The sequence below is a fragment of the Podarcis filfolensis genome (genome assembly GCF_964270895.1).
Source record: "Podarcis filfolensis genome assembly, chromosome: 11".
Classification (NCBI taxonomy): Eukaryota; Metazoa; Chordata; class Lepidosauria; order Squamata; family Lacertidae; genus Podarcis; species Podarcis filfolensis.
Genome location: NC_139613.1, coordinates 27,070,894 through 27,096,897, shown reverse-complemented (window position 1 = coordinate 27,096,897; position 26,004 = coordinate 27,070,894). Strand labels below are relative to the sequence as shown.

General features: G+C 43.2%; 1 protein-coding gene across 4 annotated transcripts in view; it reads left to right on the top strand.

The window, feature by feature from the left end:
- Window positions 1-16,688, top strand: part of CMYA5 (cardiomyopathy associated 5) — a 49,518-nt gene extending 32,830 nt beyond the window's left edge. For all 4 annotated transcript variants that reach the window (XR_014539617.1, XM_083575970.1, XM_083575972.1 and 1 more), the window contains 5 exons: window positions 232-379; window positions 9,884-10,017; window positions 10,222-10,321; window positions 11,164-11,337; window positions 15,261-16,688. Coding sequence is in view for 3 of the 4 variants with exons in the window: in XM_083575970.1 (XP_083432096.1) it covers window positions 232-379; window positions 9,884-10,017; window positions 10,222-10,321; window positions 11,164-11,337; window positions 15,261-15,513 (809 nt within the window). In the remaining variant the exon portion in view is untranslated. The remainder of the gene's footprint in view (window positions 1-231; window positions 380-9,883; window positions 10,018-10,221; window positions 10,322-11,163; window positions 11,338-15,260) is intronic.
- The last annotated feature ends 9,316 nt before the right edge of the window (window positions 16,689-26,004 follow it).

Sequence of the window (26,004 nt, the reverse complement as noted above, 5' to 3'; positions counted from 1 at the left end):
AAGAAGAAGAAGAAGAAGAAGAAGAAGAAGAAGAAGTTTGTCTAGATCTTATCACTATGGGTATTATTACCATTTGAGGAAGGAAAACATATGGAGGGGGGAAAAGACTTTAAAGAAATTGATGAGGAGTGTCAGCTTGATATTAGCAATACTGATGCGCTCATTCCTTTCAGCGTATAAAGACTGCAGCTTTCACTATGAAGCAGAGCTAACACGATGTTGTATTCGCAGCTCCCCCGACCCCTGTAATAAAGGCAGAAGAATGCAGTGTGTGTTGGGACGCTGCCACCATCCGATGGAGCACCAGTAACCCAGAAGCAACAGACTCTTTCACGCTTGAGTACTGCAGACAGTATTCTCCTGAAGGAGAAGGTCTGAGGTCAGTCCCCTGTGCTCTGAAATGCAGATGGGCTGGATTGGAAGCTAAAAGGAATGTTCCAGAATTGGGATTATTTTGAGGGGAAATAATTTTGTGCGGCTCGATTTTCCTAAGAAAGAGAGATCAGCTTTGCCATGGAGATTAACATTTGTGCCAGATGCTAATCTCTGAGATTATACTCGGAAAATCAGAAATACCTTTAATTTGTGTTACTAAAGAACAAAACTACTAGAGACTAAACCCCAAAGGCTTCCTTGGGTCCTGTCCAAGCCCTCCAGAAATGGATTAAATGTACGAGGCCTTGGGCTGACCTATCTGCACCAACATCCTATGCATGCTGCTTTATCTCCTGTTGAGTTCATCTGCAAAGACAGCAAGGCCGGCATAACTGCAGCACTCTTCCTAACTGCTATCCACTCAGTGGATGATGCTGGGCCTGTATCAGAGATACAGCAGTTCAGATGTATCCCAGCTTCTCAGTCTACTAGGTCAAGGGCTCTCACGCTAGCAAATGGGTGAGTTTTAATGTTCTGCAACAGAGGAATCCAACATAATGGTTTCCATAATGTTCTGCAACAGAGGAATCCAACATAATGGTTTCCATAATGGAAACTTGGTGCGTAACAGATTCCGCTTGTGCAGCTCTGCTCCACTGATGTGAAACATTTCGCCAGTGGATCAAGAATGTCAGTTGCTTTATATGCCACTACATTGTGTACAACCCTAAACTGATATTGTTCAGCCTGATGGAATGACTGTTATAAAGAGACAATGGGATATCCCTCCTATATGCTTCCCTGAGCTGCTTGGTGGACCTGTGGGCTACAAGTGTAATAAACATGCTGAGCAGATCTCCACTGTCTCTCCTGCCTGCAAAAAAATAATAATAATGCACTAGATCAGCTTTCTCCCAACCTGGCACCCTCCAGATCTTCCCAAGCTGGCTGGTGCTGATGCTGCATTGCAAACCTAAATATCTGGAAGGCACAAGGTTGGGGAGGGATGCCCAGGTGATGGAGCATGTGATGGAGGAGGAATTGTACCATGCTCTGAGCTTAGGAGCCCAGTCCTGGAAGAAGGATGGCGATGTTCTTCTTATCAGTGAATTCCTTAGCTGAAAAAGGATAAGTTAGGAGGCTCCCATTTTGCTTGTGCCACCTCCTCTATAGTTTACTTAGCATAATGGTTCATTTGGACCTGAGAACCATTTTCTCTTCCTGTTTTTTTGCTTTTTGTTTGCATTTTGTTTTGCTGGCAAATGCAAGTTGTTAAAGGGAGCAATGGGTATTTGCATACTGGCCTCCATCCCAGGAGCTGTGTCGGTCCTGGGGAAAGAAGGATGAGCTCCAGAGCAAAGACTGGGGTAATTAATTCATTAGTTGAAGGCAAGGACAGAGCACTGCTATGATTCAAAAAAACTTCTTTTATTTTATTTTTGCAATTCATTTAGTGGTTGCACATTTTGTTTTAATTTGGGTGAGTGTGTGGGGGGTTTTAAGCAGCTTTGCAACTTTTCTGTGATATTGACTTCTGGGAAAACTCAGTTGGTAGAGTATGAGACTCTTAATGTCATGGGTTCGAGCCCCAAATTGGCCAAAAAAATTCCTGAGTTGCAGGGCATTTGACTAGATAACCCTTCCAACTCTACAATTCTGTAATTCTTTGAGAGAGAAAGCTCTCCCTTCCAGCTCCTCTGAAGACCTGCCACACTAAAGAAGCCATATTTCCCCAGAGAGAAGGTGCATACACAAAACATGCTGGTTGCATGAAATAGCCACTGAAATCCCTAGTGTGACTTCTTATCTCAAGCACACGGTCTATTTGTGCTCGTGATCACATCTGAAGAACAGAAGTGATGTTCACAAGCTCTTCAGTCTTGCCACATCTGCTGTGTTTATTACAGCTTTGTGGAGACACAGAAAGCTGTCTGTTCAAAACAGCTTGCAATAGCAAAACTTGCTGAAGGAACACTTTTGTCTCCCTGTGATCAAAATTAAGAAGAGAGCAGCACTCGAAACCTGAGTAGAATTTTAGATGCATTAGCACTGCTTTGTGTTATGGAATATGATTTGAAAATCAGTCTTCCTCTGAGCATTTGTTACCTGGGTGAAGAGTAAGGTCCAACCTGAAACCAGGCCTACTCCACATGGACAGAAGGCGCTTTGGTAACAGATTCCATCACAAGTTTTTTAAACTCTCTGTATCAAGTAGCTTACTGTCCCAAACTAGACTCATCTAAATGTTGCCATAACATAGTGCTTTAGTGTCAGGGTGGGGAGAAATTGGGTGGGTTTGGTTCACATGTTAATGCAAACCTGCCAAATTCACACTCCTGGAAAAAAACAGGACCAAAAAACAGCTATCTGATGAAATTTGCATTTGCCAGATTTCTAGTCCACAGATGGGAGAGACATTTGGTTTGCCTCACATTTTAATGCAAACCTATTTGATTTGTAGGGACGCGGGTGGCGCTGTGGGTTAAACCACAGGGCCTAGGACTTGCCGATCAGAAGGTCGGTGGTTCGAATCCCCGCGACGGGGTGAGCTCCCGTTGCTCGGTCCCTGCTCCTGCCAACCTAGCAGTTCAAAAGCACCTCAAAGTGCAAGTAGATAAATAGGTACCGCTCTGGCGGGAAGGTAAACGACATTTCCGTGTGCTGCTCTGGTTCGCCAGAAGCGGCTTAGTCATGCTGGCCACATGACCCAGAAGCTGTACGCCGGCTCCCTCGGCCAATAAAGCAAGATGAGCGCCGCAACCCCAGAGTCGGTCACGACTGGACCTAATGGCAAAGAAAATGGGATAAATCCAAGCAGCCTGGTTCTCTAGCGTCACTAGCGTTCATGATAAAGAATGCTTAGCTAGAGGGGAAGCTAAGGAGAGCTATTTTTGTGGCTGATTTCTCTTTATTTCCCTTAAATAAAAGAAAGCAAATTATGGAAGGCATAATTCCTTGTGTCTTTCATACAGAAAGAGGGGAATTGAATCAGCAATAAAAGCAAATTTCCTAGAATCATCAAAGGAAGCCGCAAATGAGGGTCATTGATTCAACAAGCAGTTGGATAAATGCAGTTGGGAGAATATAGCAGTAAAGTCTCTTGATGGGAAGTAAATTTTGTTTTATTTTTATTTTTTTAAAATAGAAATAAAATGCCATTTATATTCCAGCTTAACTTTCTCCTACAATGCACCAACATTATGGCTTTACGAGTTAGAAGTAATATCATACCAGAGGGTTTCCCCTAATAATAAACCCCTAATGAAAACATAAATATTTATAATTAATTACTGCTACTGCATCATTACTTTTATAAATATATATCTGTATACATATTTATGGGGGTGGAGACTCTCCTTCAGGTGTACAGGGCTGAGGCCATTTAGGGTTTTAAATGTCACCACCAACACTTTGATTTGTGCTCAGAAACGTACTTAGGGTCTTTCAGGACCAATGTGATATGGTCCCAGTGGCTTCTCCCAGTTACCAGTCTACCTGCTGCATTCTGGATTAGTTGTAGTTTCCGAGTCACCTTCAAAGGGAGCCCCACATAGGGCATATTTCAGTAGTCCAAGCAGGAGATAACCAGGGTATGTACCACTCCAGCAAGACAGTGTGCAGGTAGGTAGAGTCTCAGCCGGCATACCTGATAGAGCTGGTAGACACAGAATTATCCTGTGCCTCCGTGGACAGCTGTGAGTCCAAAATGACTCCCAGGCTGCACACCTGGTTCTTTAGGGGCACAGCCACTCCATTCAGGACCAGGGAGTCCCCCACACCTGCCTGCCCTCTGTCCCCCAGAAACAGTACTTCTGTCAGGATTCAACTTCAATCCATTAGCCACCATCCACCCGGCTTCTTTTCATTCCTTCGTTTAGTAAATGGCTTATCTGTTAGCTGTAGTGTAAGAAGCAATGAGGACATGTAGCATATTTACTTGGAAGTAAGACCCATTAAATCCAATGGAATTTACTTCCTACTGCATGTGCAAAGGATTACACCCACGGTTAGCAGAATGTGGAGTTTTCTATAACTGGTCAAATTTCCAGTCATTTCTCCTGAACAGAAGTTTGGGAGAGTTGAAGCAAGTTAGTTCATTATAAGGGACGCGGGTGGCGCTGCGGTCTAAACCACCGAGCCTCTTGGGCTTGCTGATCAGAAGGTTGGTGGTTCGAACCCCCAGGATGGGGTGAGCTCCCGTTGCTCGGTCCCAGCTCCTGCCAACCTAGCAGTTTGAAAGCACACCAGTGCAAGTAGATAAATAGGTACTGCTCTGGTGGGAAGATAAACAGCGCTTCCATGCACTGCTCTGGTTTCGGTGTTCCATTGCACCAGAAGTGACTTAGTCATGCTGGCCCCATGACGTGGAAAAACTGTCTGCGGACAAATGCCATCTCCCTTGGCCTGTAAAGTGAGATGAGCGCGGCAATCCCAGAGTTGTCCGTGACTGGACTTAACTGTCAGGGGTCCCTTTACCTTTGCCTTTAGTTCATTATCAGTCAGAGGGAGGAGAAGCAAATGTTGATTAGCAATTTGTACAGAACCAACACTGAACCTGACAAAGCAGTCATTGCCAGCTGTGAAGTCCCCCTTCATCCTCCCTGCCTGTAGGAGACGCTGTAACAGAATTCCCGCTGCATTCATCCACACTAATTCCCAGATAAATCAGTTGCATTGCTTACAGTAAAAATGATCCTACTGATGAAGCACTGACGTGCATAACAGTTCACCATTTTTTATGTGTAGTAAAAGATAACATTGTACATTAGAGGGGAAGAGGAGGAGCACAGTTAGTCGTAGATTGTAGCCAAAAGCAATAGAGTTTGATTCCCATGACTTTTTTGCAGGGGGGGCGGGGCAGGGAACAATCCAAAAATTGTAGAATGTGCTTAGGATCTTCCTGTCTTAGAGGAAGAGTAATGGTACCTTTAAAAAGTAATGTATTTTGTCCCTTTTTTCTTATGTCCTCTGCATTCTGTCAAAAGCTCTCATAGCAACCGCGTAATCTTGAAAGACTGCCAGGATCTGTCACGCTCTGCTAGTACAATGGAGCCATTCTATTTTCAGTGGTACTTAAAGTGCATAGCTGTAGTATATAGACTCTGCGATATAGACCATCTGTAGTTCTCAGCGTATTTTAAAAGACTGATTACCTCACCACACCTTCTTCTGTGATAGGAGTGACATAGAGCTTATCCGCACTTCCCATTTGCCCTGCTGTTTCTAGGCACAGGTCTGTGCTTAAAAGCTCTGGGTCTGAGCATGGGGGAGGTTTTAGGCCCTGCGCTTTCTCCATGAAAAACTGCTCTTTAAAGCTCAACTGGAGCAAATGTCAATTTGGGTTCTCTGCAGATTGCTGTTTGCTCCAGTTGAGCTTTAAGTGGGTTTTCATGTGGAAAGCAAACAAAGGCCGGGCACTCTCACACAGAACATGAACCATGCCTGGAAAGAGCAGAGGAAAGGTAAGGTGGATAAACCTATTGTTCAACAGATTGTGATAGTTTACATTATATTAAACCCCAAAGCTGATCTGGAGACTAAGAAATGAATGAACTATTCCCCCCCTTTGCTGTGATCAATATCTTAGCAGTACATTATCTATGCTCTTCCCTTGCTGTCATTTTAGTTACACTAGCTCTAGGGCAGGGTACCTCAGGTCCGGAGGCCAAATGTACCCCTCCAGCCCTCTCTGTCTGGCTCCTTGGGCTATACCTCAGCTCCAGGCCACATTCCTCAATGTGCTCCACATCCTCCACAATGTGTTCCTGCTCCACATCCCCTTCTAGTTCATTTACGTGGCTGGAAGGTGCCCTCGAACTGTAATAATCCTGGGAACTATAGCTTGCCAAGGGTGCTGAGAGTTGTTTAAAAAAAGTAAAGGACCCCTGACAGTTAAGTCCAGTCATGTACGGCTCTGGGGTTGCGGCGCTCATCTCGCTTTACTGGCCAAGGGAGCTGGCGTTTGTCCGCAGACAGTTTTTCCAGGTCATGTGGCCAGCATGACTAAGCCGCTTCTGGCGAAATGGCGCACAGAAGCGCCGTTTACCTTCCCATTGGATCGGTACCCATTTATCTACTTACACTTTGACGTGCTTTTGAACTGCTAGGTGGGCAGGAGCCAGGACCGAGCAACGGGAGCTCGCCCTGTCGCGGGGATTCGAACCGCCGACCTTCCAATCAACAAGCCCAGCTCAGTGGTTTACACCACATAATGCTTGGGGAAGGGAGCCATGACTGTTCAAAGTGGTACCCTAGAGACTTAAATATATGGTGTAGGAGTCATTTCACTCAAATTGTTATTTCTTTAAAACTTTTTATACCCTGCCTATTAAGTAAATAAACTCCCAAGGTGACCCACACTGGACATACCTTGCCATGTAGCATTCTGCCTGTGCAGTTCTGTTACGAGTTGTTCCCATATGGGAGGGTTGACTGCATTCGACTGCTTATCTCTGTTCGCAGTGAGTGTGCGTTTGTTTTCCTGAGCTTACTGCATATGCTGGCACTTCCTTGGAAATGTGGAACAGCTAGCATTTGTTATGTGAAAATATTGTGGATGTGTGGATGATATGTAGGAGGGCACTGGTATCCGAGTGCCAAGGCCCTGCGCATATCCTGCTCTAGTCTTCATTAAGGCTGCACTGAATATTCTCTAGTTTGCCATGAAATCAGCACACTTGACACAGGCAACTTACAGGGGGGAAAGTAACCACTTTGCTGAATGTGTGAATAATATCAGTGGTCTTTGCTACCACTTGGATCCCTTGGTTGCTGCTTTTGCCTGACTATTGGCCATGGTTACTGGGGCTGATGAGAGTGAGAGTCATAGAATCATAGAATCTTAGAGCTGGAAGAGACCCCAAGGGTCATCTAGGCCAACCCCTGCAATGCAGGAATCTCAGCTAAAGTATCCATGACAGATGACCATCCAACCTCTGCTTAAGAACTCCCAAGGAAGGAGAGTCCACAAGCTCCCAAGGGAGACCATTCCACAGTTGAACAGCATTTACTGTCAGAAAGTTTTTTTCTGATGTTTAGTCGGAATCTTCTTTCTTGTACAGTGGTACCTCGGGTTACAGACGATTCAGGTTACATACGCTTCAGATTACAGACTCCGCTAACCCAGAAATAGTACCTTGGGTTAAGAACTTTGCTTCAGGATGAGAACAGAAATCACGCGGTAGCGGCGCAGCGGCAGCAGGAGGCCCCATTAGCTAAAGTGGTGCTTCAGGTTAAGAACAGTTTCAGGTTAAGAACGGACCTCCGGAACGAATTAAGTACTTAACCCGAGGTACCTCTGTAACTTGAATCCATTGGTTCGAGTCCTACCCTTCAGAGCAGGAGAAAACAAGCTTGTTCTCTCTTCCATGTGACAGCCCTTGAAATATTTAAAGATGGCTATCATATCTCCTCTCAGTCTCTTCTTTTTCAGGCTCAACATACCCAGCTCCTTCAACCATTCTTCATTAGGCTTTGTTTCCAGACCAGCAACATCTCAAAAGTCTCAGGTTTCCCATCCCTGATTTAGGTTTTGTTCACTGAATGTGGGTATTCAGAGCAGACCTTGCCACTGAGATCCCCCTTCCCAACTGCAACACATCAACTGGACAGGTGACCTCTGTCGCTGATGCTAACCAGGAGCACAAATGTTCACCTGATTGAAATTACACATGTGCCTTGTTGAATTGAGGCTGTGCAGTCACATTCCCCTTTGACAGGCTACTCGTTTTCATGAAGCTGAGTTATATTTGATTTTGTACTTATTGTATTATTCTGGGATAAGAGTGAAGGAGCCTATAAATAGGGTCAGATTAAAATGGCCGCTTACCACCTTTCCTGGTGAGCAGTGGTTGCAGCCCGACGCGGCACCTCCTCTCCCCTTGGGCATGCTGCACCATCTTTGCCTGTCTCCCTGTCCCCCTTGGCAGCTGCAGAGGCTCACAGGTTTCTGCCAAAACTCGTCCATTCAAATGGGCCGATCCACGGCAGCCATGGGGGGGCGCCATGCTGAGTGGACCTGAGGGAGGCAGGCTTCCCTCAGGTCCGCCCTCCATCTACTTAGCCCAGCCAACCCCCAAACACAGCACCCAGTTGGGTGCGCCGGGGTTGGGGTTGGGGTCTCTGTGGCTGGGCATGCAAGAAGAATATGAAAGTCTTTGAAATCCACTCTAGCTGAAAACAGCTCTCTTTGAAGTTGGAATGTATTTCAACCCTTCAGGTTTTTTTAATGGCGAAAGGGCATTGTATAAATAAATGATATGTACTGTAGCGACCAGTCCTCTCAGGGTCTCTGATGCAGAACTGTGTTGACAGTGACTGCTGTTTGCTCAGCATAAAGAATATATATGAAGTAAAAAGACATTGACTATACTTATGAACAAAGAATAATGCTTAAAAAAAGAAATCAACCATGAGAAGATATGTCCTTTATTCTTCAGCTTCTGGTGCTATCTGGTGGAAGTTGGTGAAAAAACAGCTTCTAGCATTAGAGTCTGACAACCTGTTTAAGAGCATTGAAGTTGATATAAGTAGAGGCTCTGTTAACTGTGATGTGGGCATGGATATATTTTATCTCACTATTATCTTCAATCAAGTAGGGTTTTCATGTTTTGGTGCAAAATTTGTTTATCATAAGCTTAAGGGATATCAAAACAATCCCAGTTTCACGCTGCCTTCAGCTCTCTATTGTATGTCTCCAGTCCAGTAGAAGTGTTATTGTGTAGTGTTGGTCTTTTGAGCTGGTGCAGCAAAAACAGAACGCAACTCCTCACAAACACACTCCTTGTGCCTTGACACGCTTTGGATATGACAGTGAATCTGCTGGTCTGCATCCCCGGCCACTCATTAGGATTGCTGTCATCGTTTTTCTTTTGTTTCCATTTCATAGTCTTCTCAGTTTGGAACTGCTTTGGGGGGATTTTGTCATGTAGCCATTTCTGAAAAGCTGATGCACCAAACTAGGTTGGCAAGGGGGAGTGGTTCATTGAGAGCTCTTCTTGCAAACATGGCTTCTGACAATCTCCAAAGTTCCTTCCCTGTGATCATGCTCATCTTTTTGAAAGGACTGTCTTTCCAAAGGCAGCTATAACCTAGCAGTCAGGAACCTTGTGGTTCCATGGGCATCACAGTGACACCTGGTGATTGACAGGTGAGTGGCCCCACTGTTGGTGAACTGCAGGAGGCCAGGTCCTGTTACTCACCCCCACCATAATTTTTTTTTTTAAAATTGCACTTTGGGCAATGGTTTCTGTGAGAAAATGCTTTTTACCTTGTTTCTTCTTAGAGTTTTTGTCTAAGTTGGAACTGTTTTGTATCGATACTGATAAAATGTGTTTGTGTGTGTATATATATTAAAAAATCCCAAGTTGTCTTCCTCCCCTCTTTAAGGAGAAAAATAAAGGTCCCTGCTGAGAGAAAAGCAGCTTGAGGGCAGGAGTGATTTTTGAGAGGGCAAACAGTTATGGATTTTCTTCCACAGAATTCAGTATATGTTTATTATATATTTCAGATCCCTGGCTGGAATTAAACCACCTGAAATGAAAGTTCACCTAGAATCCAATGTAAATTATTTCTTTTACGTGAGAGCAATTAACATCTTTGGGACAAGTGAACAAAGTGAAGCTGCTCTCATCTCGACCAGAGGTAGATAAACACTTTCTAACTTGTGGGAAAGGATTCCTTTCTGTCTCAGAAGGAAATGCAAATGCCTTCTAGTAAATTCTGTTGTACATTGTTTCAATGACAGTGATTACTGTAGGCCTTAAGATTTTGTGATTCACTACAAATGCACAATGTAATAATAATCCCTGAAGTGGTGTTTTATTTCTTTCCTATGAATCACATCAGGAACTAGATTTCACATAATGAAAGAAACAGCTGCCCCTGCTTTGCAAGTGTCACCAAGTGGAACCATGATATGCCTTCCTGAGGAAACTGAAGCCATTGGGTAAGTACTACTCATATTTACTCCTCCTTACTATTGAGCATTATTGTCAACAGGATGTGAAGATCTATGTAGGTTAGGGATGAGAGGAATTCATTTCAGTTTGCCTCGAAGCATGAAATCACTAAATTAGCAATTTCCAAACCAAAACACAACCAATTCAATTCTTAATTCAGTTCAGAACAAAGGAGTGTGTACAAAAATGTGTGTACTAGGGTGAAAGAATGCGCAAATTGGTGAAAATAGCATACAAAATACATTATATTATGCAAAATTGCTTTGTAAAAATCTATACTGGGCACATCTCTCTCTCTCTCTGTCACTCTCTCTTTCTCTGTCTCGTTACTGAACTGGTTGGATTAAAAACAAAGCCAAACAAACATTCCTATCCTGAATATTTAACAACGGACAAATTTCAATATGCATACATAAAAAAATGCAACACAGGCTTGTTTCTTCTTTTGAGGCAGGTGAAATCTCACTGTTAAAGGTGAAGACCAAGAGTCAGCAAACTTTTTCAGCAGGGGGCCGGTCCACTGTCCCTCAGACCTTGTGGGGGGCTGGACTATATTTTGGAGAAAAAAATGAACAAAGTCCTATGCCCCACAAATAACTCAGAGATGCATTTTAAATAAAAGCACACATTTTACTCATGTAAAAACATGGCGATTCCTGGACCGTCCATGGGCCAGGTTTAGAAGGCGATTGGGCAGATCAGGCTCCCGGGCCTTAGGTTGCCTACCCATGGTGAAGACATTGGACCTTTCTGGTGTTCGAAGGTTCAAACCATTCTTTGACTTTGGCCAATATAATGCTGCATTTGTTTCTGTTATCTCTCTGTGCAGCATCTCCCCAGTACTGGGTGAGCTCCTGTCTGCTCGAGGATGGCACTACTGGGAAACAACTGTGAGTGACTGTTCAGCTTACAAGGTTGGGATCTGCTATTCTACTGTGCCACAAGACAGCACCCTGGGTCAGAACAATGCTTCCTGGTGCTTGCATTGTCCTAGCAAGACAAGGTAATGAAGAACATCTTATTTTTTAAAAAAGCTGTGAAATTACATGTCCTTTCCAGTCTATTCCTTCTCCTCCCTTCCCCTATGGGTGCATGGGTGTGTGTTGATTTTCTATTTGTAAGCCACTAGAAGATAGCTGGCAACTTTTAAAAGGTATACAGCACTTACAGGGGCGTCATTTATTATCACGTGTTGTACTTCTGCATCCCTCAAGGTTCCCCCAGGTTCACTGGAAATTTTGTTTGTGGGTAGTGCTGCTTGGCCTACAAAATGATCGGCTTGGTGCCACCAGAGTTGAGCATTAGAAGGAGTGATAATAAATAAATAGTGACGTGCTGCCTTGGAGGACAGCTTGGATGTTATGGAAAGTGGCAAGAAGCATAAGCACAAGTGATGTCCAAAGGAGGACATCTTTGGACATCCTCTTGTATGTTGAGATTGTGGGAATGTTCAGGATGGCAGGAGAGGATATATTGTTTATTAATATCCTTCCTAGCTTGCACTAGCAATTCATATGTCTCAGTGCAGGAGAGATGTGCAAATGCTCCCTCCAGATGTTACACTAGTGGCATGGAATATGGATGCCTAGTTGCACATTGGCTAAGCAACAGCTGGGGGCAGCAAGATGAGGTTCACAATGCATTGGGAGGAATGCTAGCCCTTTATCCATGCTCTGTAATAAGCTGCTACCAGCTGCAGGAGGGAAACATCTATTGGCACCCAGTTTCCCTTGCCATGATTACAACAACCCTGTGAAAAAGGCCCATTTACAGCTGGGGTACTGAGTCTGAACACTTAGGATTATAGTGGCTCAAAGAAATCCCATCTCAATATTTTGTTCCCGTTTTTTCTGGATGGCACAACTTTCATCAACTGAAATAGGAGCAGAAATTTGAGCCTCTGGAATTTGTAGCTGTAATGAATACTCCAACCACAAGATCCACCCGTCTGTTCCCTGGTCTGATTTTCCTGTGTATATGAGACATTTCTACCATAGCTGCTTCACCCGAGGTCATCTTGATGATTTAGCAGGTGACAGGGCGAAGGAGAGGGATGTTTTTTTGGAGAGAATCCAGGACTCTGAAAGTCTGGATGATTGGTGACTGAGAATAGTGCTCTGATGATATACTCCCTGTCCTCTACACTGGCAGATAAGGTTACGCCGTGGGTGCTTCTTAGGCTTTCACTTTCCATAATCTGATCAGGAGTTTTAGTATTACAGCCATAACCATCAATGGCAGGTTATATTTAATGCTTGTAATGTTGCATTTCAAGGTGCCCGCTTCCTGAAATATTTTATAGTATGTAACACATTTCAAGTGTTTAATTTGCATCACATAAATTATCTCAGGAACAGCTCTGTGCAACAGGTCAGAATTATTTGTCCTGTGTGGTCATTTACTTCTGTGGAGAACTGTGTGTGCAGATGGGATTGACCCAGAGGGGACTGGAATTGCATCGTCTAGACCCACTCCTAATCTCTGTCCATTCAAGGTGTGGTTTCTACAGGAGCCTATGTGTTTTTACCCAAATGTATGTAGGCTTCCTATGCACAATGGTGGTAAATGGACCTCAGTGCTAAAACATGGTTTATCATGATGGGAATGAGCTGAGGCAATCTTTGGATTCATGCACTTCTCCCTTCCCATTCTTGCTTTGGGATGGCTGTAAAGAGAGGTTTAGATGCTTTCACAAACTGCAGCTTGTCGAAACCTGACAAACTGTGGTTGATCTTTAACTATCGCCTGCTGAAACAAACCAACGTCAAACCGTGGCTATGACGTTGGCTTGTTTCCAACAAGCCATTGTTTAAGCTAACCACCTGGAAATGAATGAATGATTACACAAAGTTATTACTTTAATGTTTTGGGTGGGGGAGGGACTGTGGCTTAGGAGCGACCTGCGTATTTATTAGGGAAGTAAAACCCGGAATAGTCCATCCATCCAGAATGACCTAATACTTGTGTTTGGCGTCTCCTAGGTCTGTCATTTGATTAATCACTTGACTTTCAATCAATTACATTGAAATAAATTCCAGAGTTGCAGTCATGTTAGTCTGCTGCTGCAAAATCAACAGAGGGTTTTGTGGCACCCTAAAGACTAATAAATTTTATGACATAAGCTTTCATGGAGTGGAGTGGACCCTTCGACTGCAATAAAAGTTGTTAAGTCTTTAAGGTGCCACAGGACTCTTTGTTAATTGAAATAGATGTGCATATTATAGCAAAACGTTTACAATGGGGGTCCTTTGGAGGATGCCAAAGGAAAAGCAGTTTTCTCTGCAGCGCGAAACATTCACTTTACTAAACAAAGCAAAAGCGACTGTTCAGGGTTAAAAGGTAAGGCCACCCTTGCTGCTTTGCTCTGCAACATGGGAATGTGGAATGCTTGTCTGCAATAAAAGGCCACAGAGCCAAATGCAATTCCATCAGTACCACTGAGGATCCAAAGTTAAAAGAGACATTGTCAGAAGCTACTGTTACTTTTGATATTCACCTTGAAATGCAAAAATATCTGCTGGCTTTGAACAGATACTGCTAGTAAAAGCAATCTTAGCTTTTTTTCAAGCTTGGCACAGCAGGTGGCTCTATATTGGGGAGGGGGGAGGACAACACGCTAAAACAAATGACAAAAAATGACCCTTGGAATGCATTGCTTCCTTCCAAATGAATATACAAAGATGCTGAATTGGCCAAAGGACCATTAGAACGCATTAAAACAGGAGTGATGGATTGCTTGCTCATATGGCCGTTTTAAGGAACTGTCTCCAAAGGAACAACTGGGGTAAATAGAATAAAAAAAAGTCCTTCAAATAGCCATTGAAATGCGTTGGTATAAGCTGGATCTGGGTAAATTGCCCTCTTCGACACTCCATCACTCCATCCTCATAGAAATCAACTGTGTGTGAGAGTGCTACTCAGAGGCATGGATTGAGAAAACTAGGATCCAGATAAATTGCCTGGGCTGGCACTACCATTAAACAGAGCGAGGCGATTGCATCGGGTGGCAGCTGTTGAGCGGCAGTGGTGGCAGCCAGCTAGTTGTTCCTCCTCAGCCATCTGGCCATTCCTGTCTGTTCTCAAACAGATCTGTGTGAGCCATGCAGCCAGGCCTACACCTCCTAAGTTAACCCGCCACCTTAGGCACAGTGGATGGGGACCCTTTTTGGCCGAGCATGGCAAATCCTTACCTGTCCCTACCCAAGCAGGCCAACTTTCATTGTGGACAACCCACCTGCCAAGCACCTGGCGTCATTATGATACCAGATGATTGACAGGTGGGCTGTCTCACCCAGACATCAAAGTCCCTTTGTGCAGCACTCAGGGGAATCATAGATGTGTAACGTTGGAAGGGACCACGAGGCCCCTCTAGTCCAACCCCCTGCAATGCAGGAATCTTTTTGCCCAACGTGGAGCTCGAACCCATGACCCTATTAAGAGTCTTGTGCTCTACCAACTGAGCTATTCTGGGAGGGCCAAGCAGTTGGCAGTGAGCTGTGTGTCACAGCGCTTCTCAACTGCCTAACAGCCAGCTTGGGAACTGCAGCGTAAGGCAGAGGGCAGATGGTTCCGTCAGGCAAGCAGACATGGAGCAATGATCACTGCTATGCTGAAATCCTCCCAAGGTTTGGCAATTCTGACTACACCGTTCATCCGGCTCCAGACTCCTTCGTTCCTTCATCCAATCACAACGCTTCCAAAATCATTGCAACCCGCTACACGTTGTTGCATATATTACATAATCAGAACCGGATAGTACCCCCTTATTTTTACCGCAGCACTGATCTGCACCAAAGGGGAGCATTTCAATGTGTGAAAATGTGTGTATTAAGGGTTTCCATTTGCTAATATCTGGCAGATAGAAAGAAATATTGCAATAGGCTGTTCAGTGAATTCTTGTTGACCTAATCTTGCACTCTTCTGCAGTTTCCTGTATAAGGTCCTCCATCGTGGTGAAATGAGTGATGTCATTGTGACAGAACAGCCCCCCCGCATTGGCATTCTGCTGGATTATAATGCTGGAAGACTCTTATTTTTCAACGCGGAAAGAGGGCAGCTCCTGTTTGCCATCCGGCAGAAATTCACCGATGCTGCTCACCCTGCCTTTGTGCTGGAGGAACCAGGAGTCCTTCACCTGCATACGGGCATGGAGCTTCCAGAATTTGTGAAGCAAAGCTAAACATTTTCTTTCGAACTACGTCAAGACAGGAAAAAAAAAGCAGATAGTATGTGCTTGGGGTGGCATTGTTTCCTTCTTCTAAGATAAGTTAATGTTTAAGAACTACAAGCCAGATAAATATTCTGTGAACTCAGTGGCTTCAACAGGACTTCCATCATACATTCCCCCTTGCCAACACTACTTCGTAAAGTATTTTTTATACTTGGGGGAAGTTTCAAAAGCAGATCAAGGAAGCTCCTCTTAGGAACAAAAGTGTAAGGTTATTCACAGAGCCCACATAACTCACCCACATGCGAAGTCCCTGGGTGGTGGTTAACTCTCTTCCCAATTTGTTTTTATTCACTGGAATCATTCACATAAGGCACACGTGTGCGCGTGTGCACACACACACACACACACACACAGCCATAGCTCAGTGTTAGAGCATCTGCTTTGCAGATTTGATCCCCATCATCTCTGGGTAGGACTAGGAGAGACCGCTCTCTGGTGCCCTGAAGAGCAGCTGCTAACACGACTGAGCTAGACTGACCGGAAGTTTGACTCAGTATTAGGTTCTGTGATCATACATAGCACAAAGACACACAAGTTATCTCTTTACTTACTACTTTCTGTGATGCATACTGAAGGACTGCCAAAATGTTTGTGCTACACTCACTGCAGGTGGGTGCCAGGAACTTCTCCATTGGTCCCTTTTGAAATGAATTGATTCCAATGCATTTTCACAGGGCCCAGCAAGAATAAATTATTGGGAGGAGTGTGCTCATTGTCTGCAATCCAGCTAGTCGAGGACTGACCCACACAGGCCTACCTCTAGTCAAGATGGGTGGGGCTGCTAGGATTTGGGGAGAGGGGACTGCTTTCAGTCTCTACACCCCATATAATCTCTGACCAGATTAGCACTCCTATTGATATTAATAACATTGCCCATCTTGATTTCAGTTACACTCATTTTTATTTTTATTTTTGACTGACAGGCAGAGCCTGGCACCTCAAGTGTGGCACATATAAACATACAGAGTTCCCAATCTGCTAGGATGTATGAGCATAAAATGCTGGATTCTTACTGTGTTGTCCTAACATTTGGGGCCTAACTGGATCAGGACAGTTTGTTCATATGAAAATTATTCTAATACTGTTTTAATGGTATTACGTGCAATTAAAAAATTAAAAACGAACAGGTTTTATTTTCAATGTCATTGCCCAGAAAAACAATATATCATTCAGTGCTTTAAAAAGAAGTGGGAAATGTTTCTGATGTGTGAACAATAATGTGACAGCTTTCTGAAATTGCTCTTCTTGATGGTGATGAGTCTTTATTGTAGTATCAGTACTGCACATGTATCCAGATTTTTCCAGCACCCACACAGTGTTGTTGGCATCAAAATGCCAGCCCTTATTCCCCCTACCCCCATTTAGTCTGGATTTACCCTATCTGGGTAAATATGTTAAGTAAAAAAAAGACACAACAAAAACCCATTTGCGATACCCATTTTTAATATTAAGCTGTCAAATGGAAGAACACTAAAATGTAGATAAACATACAGGGTTCCACCAAGATTTTCATACTTGTTATCTGGTGCTCACAATCACAGAAGGAGAAAGCACGTTTCACAAGCATCTGGTGATGTGTCACCATTTATTCCTGTTGAGCATGCCTACTTGGGTTGTTCTCACAGAAATCCCAATACATCATTAAAGAAGGAGAGGCTTCATGTTCTCCCTCTTTCCAGCCACTGCCCTACCCACTTTCTGTTTTTGTTTTTGTTTTATAATGATGAATTTGCAGTGTGGCCCCTGGGCTGGATCTACACTGACCTCTTTAACGTTATTAGAACGATATTAGTTATTATGTTCTGAAACATCACAGGGCATACTTGTAAATTAAAGTGTTTCTTTACCTTTAAGATTTTGACCCAAGGCAAAATCTTAAATGACAGGATCCTTTAAAAGGAAATGTAAAAGACAAAGAGGGTTTATTTAAGGGAAACATAAAGGTAAAGGTAAAGGGACCCCTGACCATTAGGTCCAGGCGTGACCAACTCTGGGGTTGCGGCGCTCATCTCGCTTTATTGGCCGAGGGAGCCGGCGTACAGCTTCCGGGTCATGTGGCCAGCATGACTAAGCTGCTTCTGGCGAACCAGAGCAGCGCACGGAAATGCCGTTTACCTTCCCGCCAGAGCGGTACCTATTTATCTACTTGCACTTTGACATGCTTTCGAACTGCTAGGTTGGCAGGAGAAACATACTAGAAGATAAAATAAGGCATGTAAGAAAGCTAGTTAAACAACCTCAGTATGATACTTATATCGGAGTGTTGTCAAGCCTTGCTCCTGTGACTCCCTCATCACTTGTCTTGATACCATTGCAGCACTGAATTGTGCACCTTAGGGACATTGTCCCTGTTTGCTCCAATGGGAGTTTTCCTTCCTCATACTGTATTATTTACAGTAGCAAAACACGAAAATATGTAACTCAATAACAACCAAAGCAATAGCACCCCCCAATGGTAATTGCTACATGGCTTCGAGTGTTTTTTTAGCAGTATCTCAGCTGAGAATAGTAGCTCTGACCCCAAGGCTGGTATTTATTTATTTTAAACCTATAATGTAATTGCTAAGAATCTTGCTAGTTTCACATGTAGTTAGGCCTTAATTCAGTGATGGGAATCTGAGGCCCTCTAGATGTTGCTGTACTCCAACTCCCATCATTCCCGATCACTGGCCGTGCTGGCTGGAGATGATGAAAGTTGCAGTCCTACAAAATGTTTGCAGGGCCAAAGGCTCCCCCAACTCTGCTCTGAATGCAAGCTTTAATTCTGTTGAAGAAATGTGTTCTTTATTACTTATTGGCTCTCGCCCAGTTCTCCAGCCTGTCAAGATCAAGATCATTTTGAATCTCGAGTCTCTCTTCAACAGTCTTGGTTCCCCCTCTTAGATTCGTATCTTCTGCAGATTTGATTAGCATTCCCTCTACATTTTCATCCAAGCCACTGATAAAAACATTGAACAGCAATGCATTGCACTCCCTACTTCCCTCTGGCCTGATGCGGAGCCATTAATATCATGATGGTTGTTCAACCAGCTATAGATCCACCTAACAGTGGGCCAGATTTTGCCATCTTATCAACGAGGATATCATGGGGGACACTGTCAGATGCTTTGCTCAAATCAAAATATTCTGCATCCACATCATGAGTGACTGCCAGCACACGTTCTAGATTTACTAATACAGAGGCTCAGACAGAGGAAGAGGCAGCTGAGACAAGGAGCCTATTGCCATGATCACACACTTTCTTCCTCATCCTTCTCTGCAGGTAGAAGCAGGACAGCAACCTGGTAAGTTACAGTGAATACTCTGAATTGGTTAGTTTCCTTCTCCATGAGGCAAGCTTTGTGCTGTATATTAGGACTCTGCTCCACAGCTGCAAATAAAATGGTTTAGATGTGTTGTAAAGTGCAATATACATATGCGACACTAGATGGTGAGCCATGCAAAATTTAATACATTTTTTCAAAACGTTTTTCACAGTGTTTTCTTATGTGTGTAGATTCCACCTTAGTCTGAGGATTGCAGGCTGCATAAGTACAAAGGAGGCACACAGGTTAGTCACATTCTTGCTCTAATGTGAGAGTAGAATCCTGTTTTAAGGGATAAAAGAGCTTCCCCCACAATATATTGCAAGTTGCATACATTCACATTGCAATCCAGGTGTAGTTAAATGTCAGTGGCTTTGCCATTATAACAGCACTGAAAAGTCACAACACTGGATATCAAGGCTGGGGGCACTTTTTCAGCCTGAGGGCAACATTGCCTTTTAGACATCCTTCCAAGGGCCACATGCCAGTGGTGGGTGGAGCCAAAAGCAAAAGCAGACATGGCAAAAAATGAAAATTTTACCTTTGGACATTAGGCTAGTTTCTACACACATCCAAACCCCTCTCCAACTTCCATCCAGGCATGCAAAAGGCATTATCAGAGGTCAAGGATGTGTTTCAGCCAGGGAAAACCACACAGGGTGCAAAGTATGTTGGGTAGGGTGTGTGGCCTGGGGGCAGTTCTGAGGGCTAAACAGGGAGATTCCTTCCGTGGGCCTGAGGTTCCCCAATTCTGGTGTATATCTTCCACTGACAGATGTTCCTTTTAGGGCTTTGGAGACAGATGAATGATATACTGTTGTTTTTAATTGATGCTTTCAATCATGTTTTACATTTATATTTTCATTGCTTAAATTCTATTTTGGAATTGTACATAATCCACCTTTTTGGGTCGATGGTGGCTATACATTCTATCTATCTCTGGTGGAGGAGCCATCATGATGATGAACATGTCTTGAAGGTATTATGTAAATTAGATCCAACTCAATAACAATTTTAAATAGCAACTATAGAAGGATCCCCAACATCAACTTTAAATTTGAATAGAGTGAAAAGAAGTTGCAACCAGAATAGTAGCTGTGCTAATCTGTTGCAGCAAGAATAACAAAGGGCCATCTTAAAGACTATCTAGTGTAATCTCCTTCAATCAGTTCTATTCACTGTGCAGCACACAAAAAATGGACATGAATTTGACATCAGAAATGGCAACAACTCAGAAATCATTGGGAGAACATTAAAATCTCCCAGAACCTTTTGTTTTATTTTCACTAACAAATATTGATTAACAAACAACTGCAAAATGACAACAACCCCAAAAAACTGTCTGACTTGTACAGCCATCTTTTATGCTAGCATCCCATATTACAGTGGCAATTAATCTTAAAACCCGGTTTGCACATGAATGCCAAGCCAAACCATGACTTAGTGTGAACCGGAAAGGAGACCACAGCCTCTTTGCTCCTATTATTATTATGCAGCCCTTCATCAAAGAACTCAGGGTGGTGCACAAGATAAAAATACCTACTCCAAGGTAATAATAATAATAATTTATTATTTATACCCCGCCCATCTGGCTGGGCTTCCCCAGCCACTCTGGGCAGCTTCCAACCAAATATTAAAATACAGTAATACATCAAACATTAAAAGCTTCCCTAAACAGGGCTGCCTTCAGATGTCTTCTAAAAGTTTGATAGCTGTTCTCTTTGACATCTGGTGGGAGGGCGTTCCACAGGGCGGGCCACTACCGAGAAGGCCCTCTGCCTGGTGAGCTACAACCAAAGTTTGTTTTTGTTTTATGGCTCATGGTTTGTCTGCTTGAAGCTGACTGGGGAAGCACAGGAGAAGGCTTAAGGTTATGGTACAGTGGCTGTGATCTCCTCTTTGGGAACCCTTATGAATCCACACTAAGGCATGGTTTGGTTTGGCTTAGCATTCCCTGCAAAACTGAGTCAAAGACTCTCAGTTCTACAACCAGCCCCAAAGCATACTTGTTTGAACATGTGATGCCCACTACATTTTCTGAGCTATATAGGCAAATAGTCTACATGGTATGAAGCAGATTCCTATGCTAGCCTGGAGAAAGAGAAACTGGCCCAAGATCAGCCAGTGAGCTTCTAGGCTGAGTGGGGTATTTGAAGTTGGGTATTCCTGGCTCCAATCGAACACTTTCATACTGTGTCCACCCTGCAAACATCTGACTCCAGCCAAAGTCTGAATTCCTAGATGTATTTTTTTTAAAAAAAACTTATTTTAAAGGATGTACCTCTGGGCTCCATTTTTGTTTCTTGCAGTGCCAGTTTCAGTATTGTACATAATTGTTTCTTCTGGTTGCAGCAGCTGCCTAGATCTAAAGCCTATTGAAGTCAGGGGAAAACCAAAACTTCAATAGGTGTGGATTGGCCTCAGTAATCCTGAGGTCCTGAGATGGAAAATACATAGCTGGCTGTAAGATAGAAGCGTTTGTTTTGCTATCAAGGGAGTGAGGAGGCAGAGTCTCAGTAGAATAGATGCTATTGATCTGCAAAACTCACAGTCTTTTCTGTTCTAGAAAAGAACATTAAGACGAGGTTAACACTTTAGCTCAACGCCAGCACCAGGGGCCTTCCAGATATTGCAGGAGTACAGTCCCCAACATCCTTGTCCACTGGCCAGGCTGGCTGCGGCTGATGGAAATTGGAGTTCAAAACCCCTGAAGGGCACCAGTCAGCCACCCTTGCAAGGTGTGAATTGTGTGTGTAAGCATATATACAAGAATTTAACAGTTTGTTTGTTTTTTAATAATTTTTATTAAATTTTCCATTTTAACAATCCAATCAAATCACATTGAATATTCCAAATTATACAAATACATATCATATAGTCCAAATATTCTGCCAAATTATAATTTTTTTGTTGGGACTTCCCATGCTTCAAGTTCGGGGGGGGGGGGAGGAGGCTCTGATCATCTCATATCTCTGCTGCCTTGAGTTTCCAATAGTTCCTTTAAATCTTCCTGTTGTTAACCTTCCTTCTTTCATGGCCTCTGAGTTGTTTCCACAGGCGAGTTGAAGTAAGCAATGATGTGTTTCTGTGTGAAGAGTTTAACAGTTTCATTACAGGTAGTCAGATGACAGAATTAAAACAAAAACCTCACCCACCTACCTTGCCCATTACCCTCACATTTAAACCCTCCCACTATATATTTAAAGCAGGCTCATGCCACTTTAAACAGTCATGGCTTCCCACAAAGAATCCTGGGAACTGTAATTTAAGGTACTGAGAGTAGGAGATCCCTGTTCTCTTTATGGAGCTACAATTATCAGAGCGGTTTCTTGGGGGAAACTGAGAATTGTAGCTTTTTTTGTACATTGTCTGATTAAAGAAACCATGCATGCCATGCTTAAGACTACACAGAAGAAAGCTAAGAATGTTAACAGTTCTCTTCAGTAGAAAACTAGGTTGCATCCTAAAGCTAGGGGAAAGTTTATGATATGCTTCGTTTCCCTCAAGTGCAAATCACATGCTGTGGTCCCAATACTGATTTGGGGTGTGTGTGTGTGTGTGTGTGTGTGTGTGTGCTGCAGCTTCTACTCTGTTTAAAAAGTGTGTTGAATGCAAGTATGCCTTTAGCATTGCATGCAGTTTAATCCTTAAACATTGCTAAATTTAGCTACACTGGGCTTTTGGGCTTCAGAGAGGAAGGCGGAAAAAGGAAAACCTCTTTCATTAGGGTTCCTGACTAAGGCTGTGTCAGAGCTCTGCAGCTATATCATCACTCCGACTCTATGCCAGAAACAACTGCACCAACTGAATTTCTGCCTGGGGTGTGCGTGTGTTAAATTCAAAGATCCTTTATTGATGTGTGTGTGTGTAATTGGCAGTTCTGCTTTCATTCTTCATTGCTGCATTTCTGCTTTTATATAAATTGTCAGGGACCAAATAAGAGAAAGGCAGCAGTTGTCACTTCCAGGAAGCTGCCCGCTTGCAATTAATTTGGGAAGTCCCTGCACATTAGGACCCCTCTCCTTTAACGAATGCTGTATTGATTTTGTGTTAAGCAGGTTGAGATGATCTTCTGCAATTTAAAACAAAAGCAAACCCCATCTCTTAGCAACTGAGCGGAGGGTAGATGGCTGTGGTTTATAAAAAGTACAGTAAATCGGTTGATGTGACTCAGTTATTATACATATAAAATAAAGCTCAGCATCTCCAGATGCTCTTTTTGTATAGATGTTTGAATGCTTTGTAATATTATGCACGTGTTAACTTGCCATAGAAGAGTAAAATCTAAGTGTGGAGCAGAAATAACTGGCTCGCTCTACATTTTAAAGATGGTGCCTGTTTTGTGTGGCCAAAATTACCTCCCACTTCAAAGGCCTCTCTCATTTGCAGTGCAGGGGGGTAGCAGGAGAATGAATGGCTGCTGTGGAATAGACTAAACAAGGAAAGCCGCTACAGAGTGGCAGCTTAAAGAGATGTTAATGAGGAGAGAAGCAAAAACAAATAAGGTGGCACACATGGAAGTTATAGCATGGGAGTTTCAATAAGGAACAAGCATGATAATAAGCAAGTAAGTAAACAAAGATGTTGGTTTTCGCTTTATTTACTGAAATCTTTATTGCTTGGATGAGAATGTGCAATGTGTCAGGGAGAGCTGCCAATAAACAATTCACACATGAAATGCAAACTTGTAAACTCTGGTTTTGGATCCCTGTTGTGTTGTCCTCAGATGTTTTAACAAAGGAAAGATGGCCTTACAGGGCTTTAAACAGCTACACCAATTCCCAAAAGGAATTCTAGTTTCTTACCCCTCATCTCTCTCTCTGTGTGTACACATTATCAGCTTAAAATGCAACTAGGTCATTCCCCCCCTTAATTAGGATCAAAGCTAGTTTGGAGAAAAACACATCATATAGTATTTCGTAAGAAACAGCAGGATCGATTACAGGATAGGTATGGATTGCGTGTGCCAAGAATGTGTACACAGCCAGAGAAAGAGAGAGAGAACCAATCCACTGAAGATGCTCTTATTCTGTTAAAGATATTGTTGTTGTTTACTTGTTTAGTCGTGTCCGACTCTTCGTGACCCCATGGACCAGAGCACGCCAGGCACTCCTGTCTTCCACTGCCTCCCACAGTTTGGTCAGACTCATATGTTCAACCATCTCGTCCTCTGTCATCCCCTTCTTCTTGTGCCCTTAATCTTTCCCAACATCAGGGGCTTTTCCAGGGAGTCTTCTCTTCTCATGAGGTGGCCAAAGTATTGGAGCCTCAGCTTCACGATCTGTACTTCCAGTGAGCACTCAGGGCTGATTTCCTTCAGAATGGATAGGTTTGATCTTCTTGCAGTCCATGGGACTCTCAAGAGTCTCCTCCAGCACCATAATTCAAAAGCATCAATTCTTCGGCGATCAGCCTTCTTTATGGTCCAGCTCTCACTTCCATACATCACTACTGGGAAAACCATGGCTTTAACTATACGGACCTTTGTTGGCAAGGTGATGTCTCTGCTTTTTAAGACACTGTCTATTACCCCTCTTTTATTGCCCATTCCGGGTCGCCCAACCACTGCCACAGTGTCTTTTCTCCTGGCAGATCGAGAGGAGCAGACGACAGCAAAGGTTGCAAGCTTTTTAGCTGGGGCAATCAGAACAAGATCCATTGTTTGACTGTCTGACTGCTGATTCAGGACCCTAACTATTTTATTATAATTGACTTTTATTGCATTTTGTGTACATCATAATGCTTTTTATTGCTATGGCCGATGGCTAACGCAAATAAAGTTTCATTCATTCATTCATTCATTCATTCATTCATTCATTCTATTACAGATATAGATAAAAACATTACTTGTTTCCTTGCTCCCACCTGAGTTTGCATCAGTCATGTTTGACATGTACAGCGGTACCTCGAGTTACAAACGCCTCAGGTTACTAACTCCACTAACTTGGAAGAGTTACCTTGAGTTGAGAACTTTGCCCCAGGATGAGAATAGAAATTGTGTGCCGGCGGCGCAGCGGCAGCAAGAGGCCCCATTAGCGAAAGCACGCCTCTAGTTAAGAACAGTTTCAGGTTAAGAACAGACCTCCGGAACGAATTAAGTTTGTAACTAGAGGTACCACTGTAATGATTGCACTTCAGTGTTGATGTTACTTGGAAATATTTCCAGATTGTGCAGAATATCTAAGCGAAAGGTGTCAGGCCTTAAATCTGCATAGGAATTTACACCTTTCATCCTGCAATCCTTTCTCCCAATCCCCAAATGTGTCAGATATGTGGTGTTATCCCAAAAGCCAGACTGAGCTAAAGGCTAACAATAAGCATGTTGTTGAGCAGCCTTCCTCAACCAACAGCTGTCCAGATGTTTTGGACTACAACTTGCATCACCTCTGATCATTGGCCGCTCTTCAACTTCATTGAATGACCCTGAATTCTTGGCAACAGGTCATTTGAACAATTTATTTCACTTATCAGATTTTTTGTGAAAAGACGTAAATCCTAATTAAAAGAGGGGTTGATAGTTTGATGTAGACAATATTGTGTGGTTGCGACAGGAAAACAAAACAAAAACCCAACCATGATGAGCAGTACTGATCCCATAATAAACCAAATGAAAGCACTCTCTGTCTCTTCTTCTTCCTCTAGTTTGGCCACAGCATGTGTCACTTTACACACTTGTATACATTGCATCTGCATGTTCCCAGCATCAAATCCTGACATTTCCAGTTGAAAAGGATCGCAACAGAATTTGGGAAGGTGAGAGGTCTGCATAATATGCTTATTTTGACCACGTGGATGTGTGTTTATGGAGCCAAACATGAACACTTAAATGTATAATGGCCTTAATAACATCCCTATAAACAGTGCAATTTTTCTGTATATAAAAAAAGAGGTGCCGGAACTCACCATGAACACCTTCCTTGTTTCCTTATAATGGGAATGGCACCCACCAGAGAGGTGCCAGAACTGAGTTCCAGTGAGTTCTGGCTGAAAAAAAGAGCCCTGTCTATAAGCATTTCTGAGATTTGATATACTGTATGTAAGTCCCTTTGAACAACTCCTTTGTGAAGAGGATAAGATATATATATGAGATTAGTAGGGGTTGGTGTTTCTTTAACCCCAGCATTTTTAAAACCAG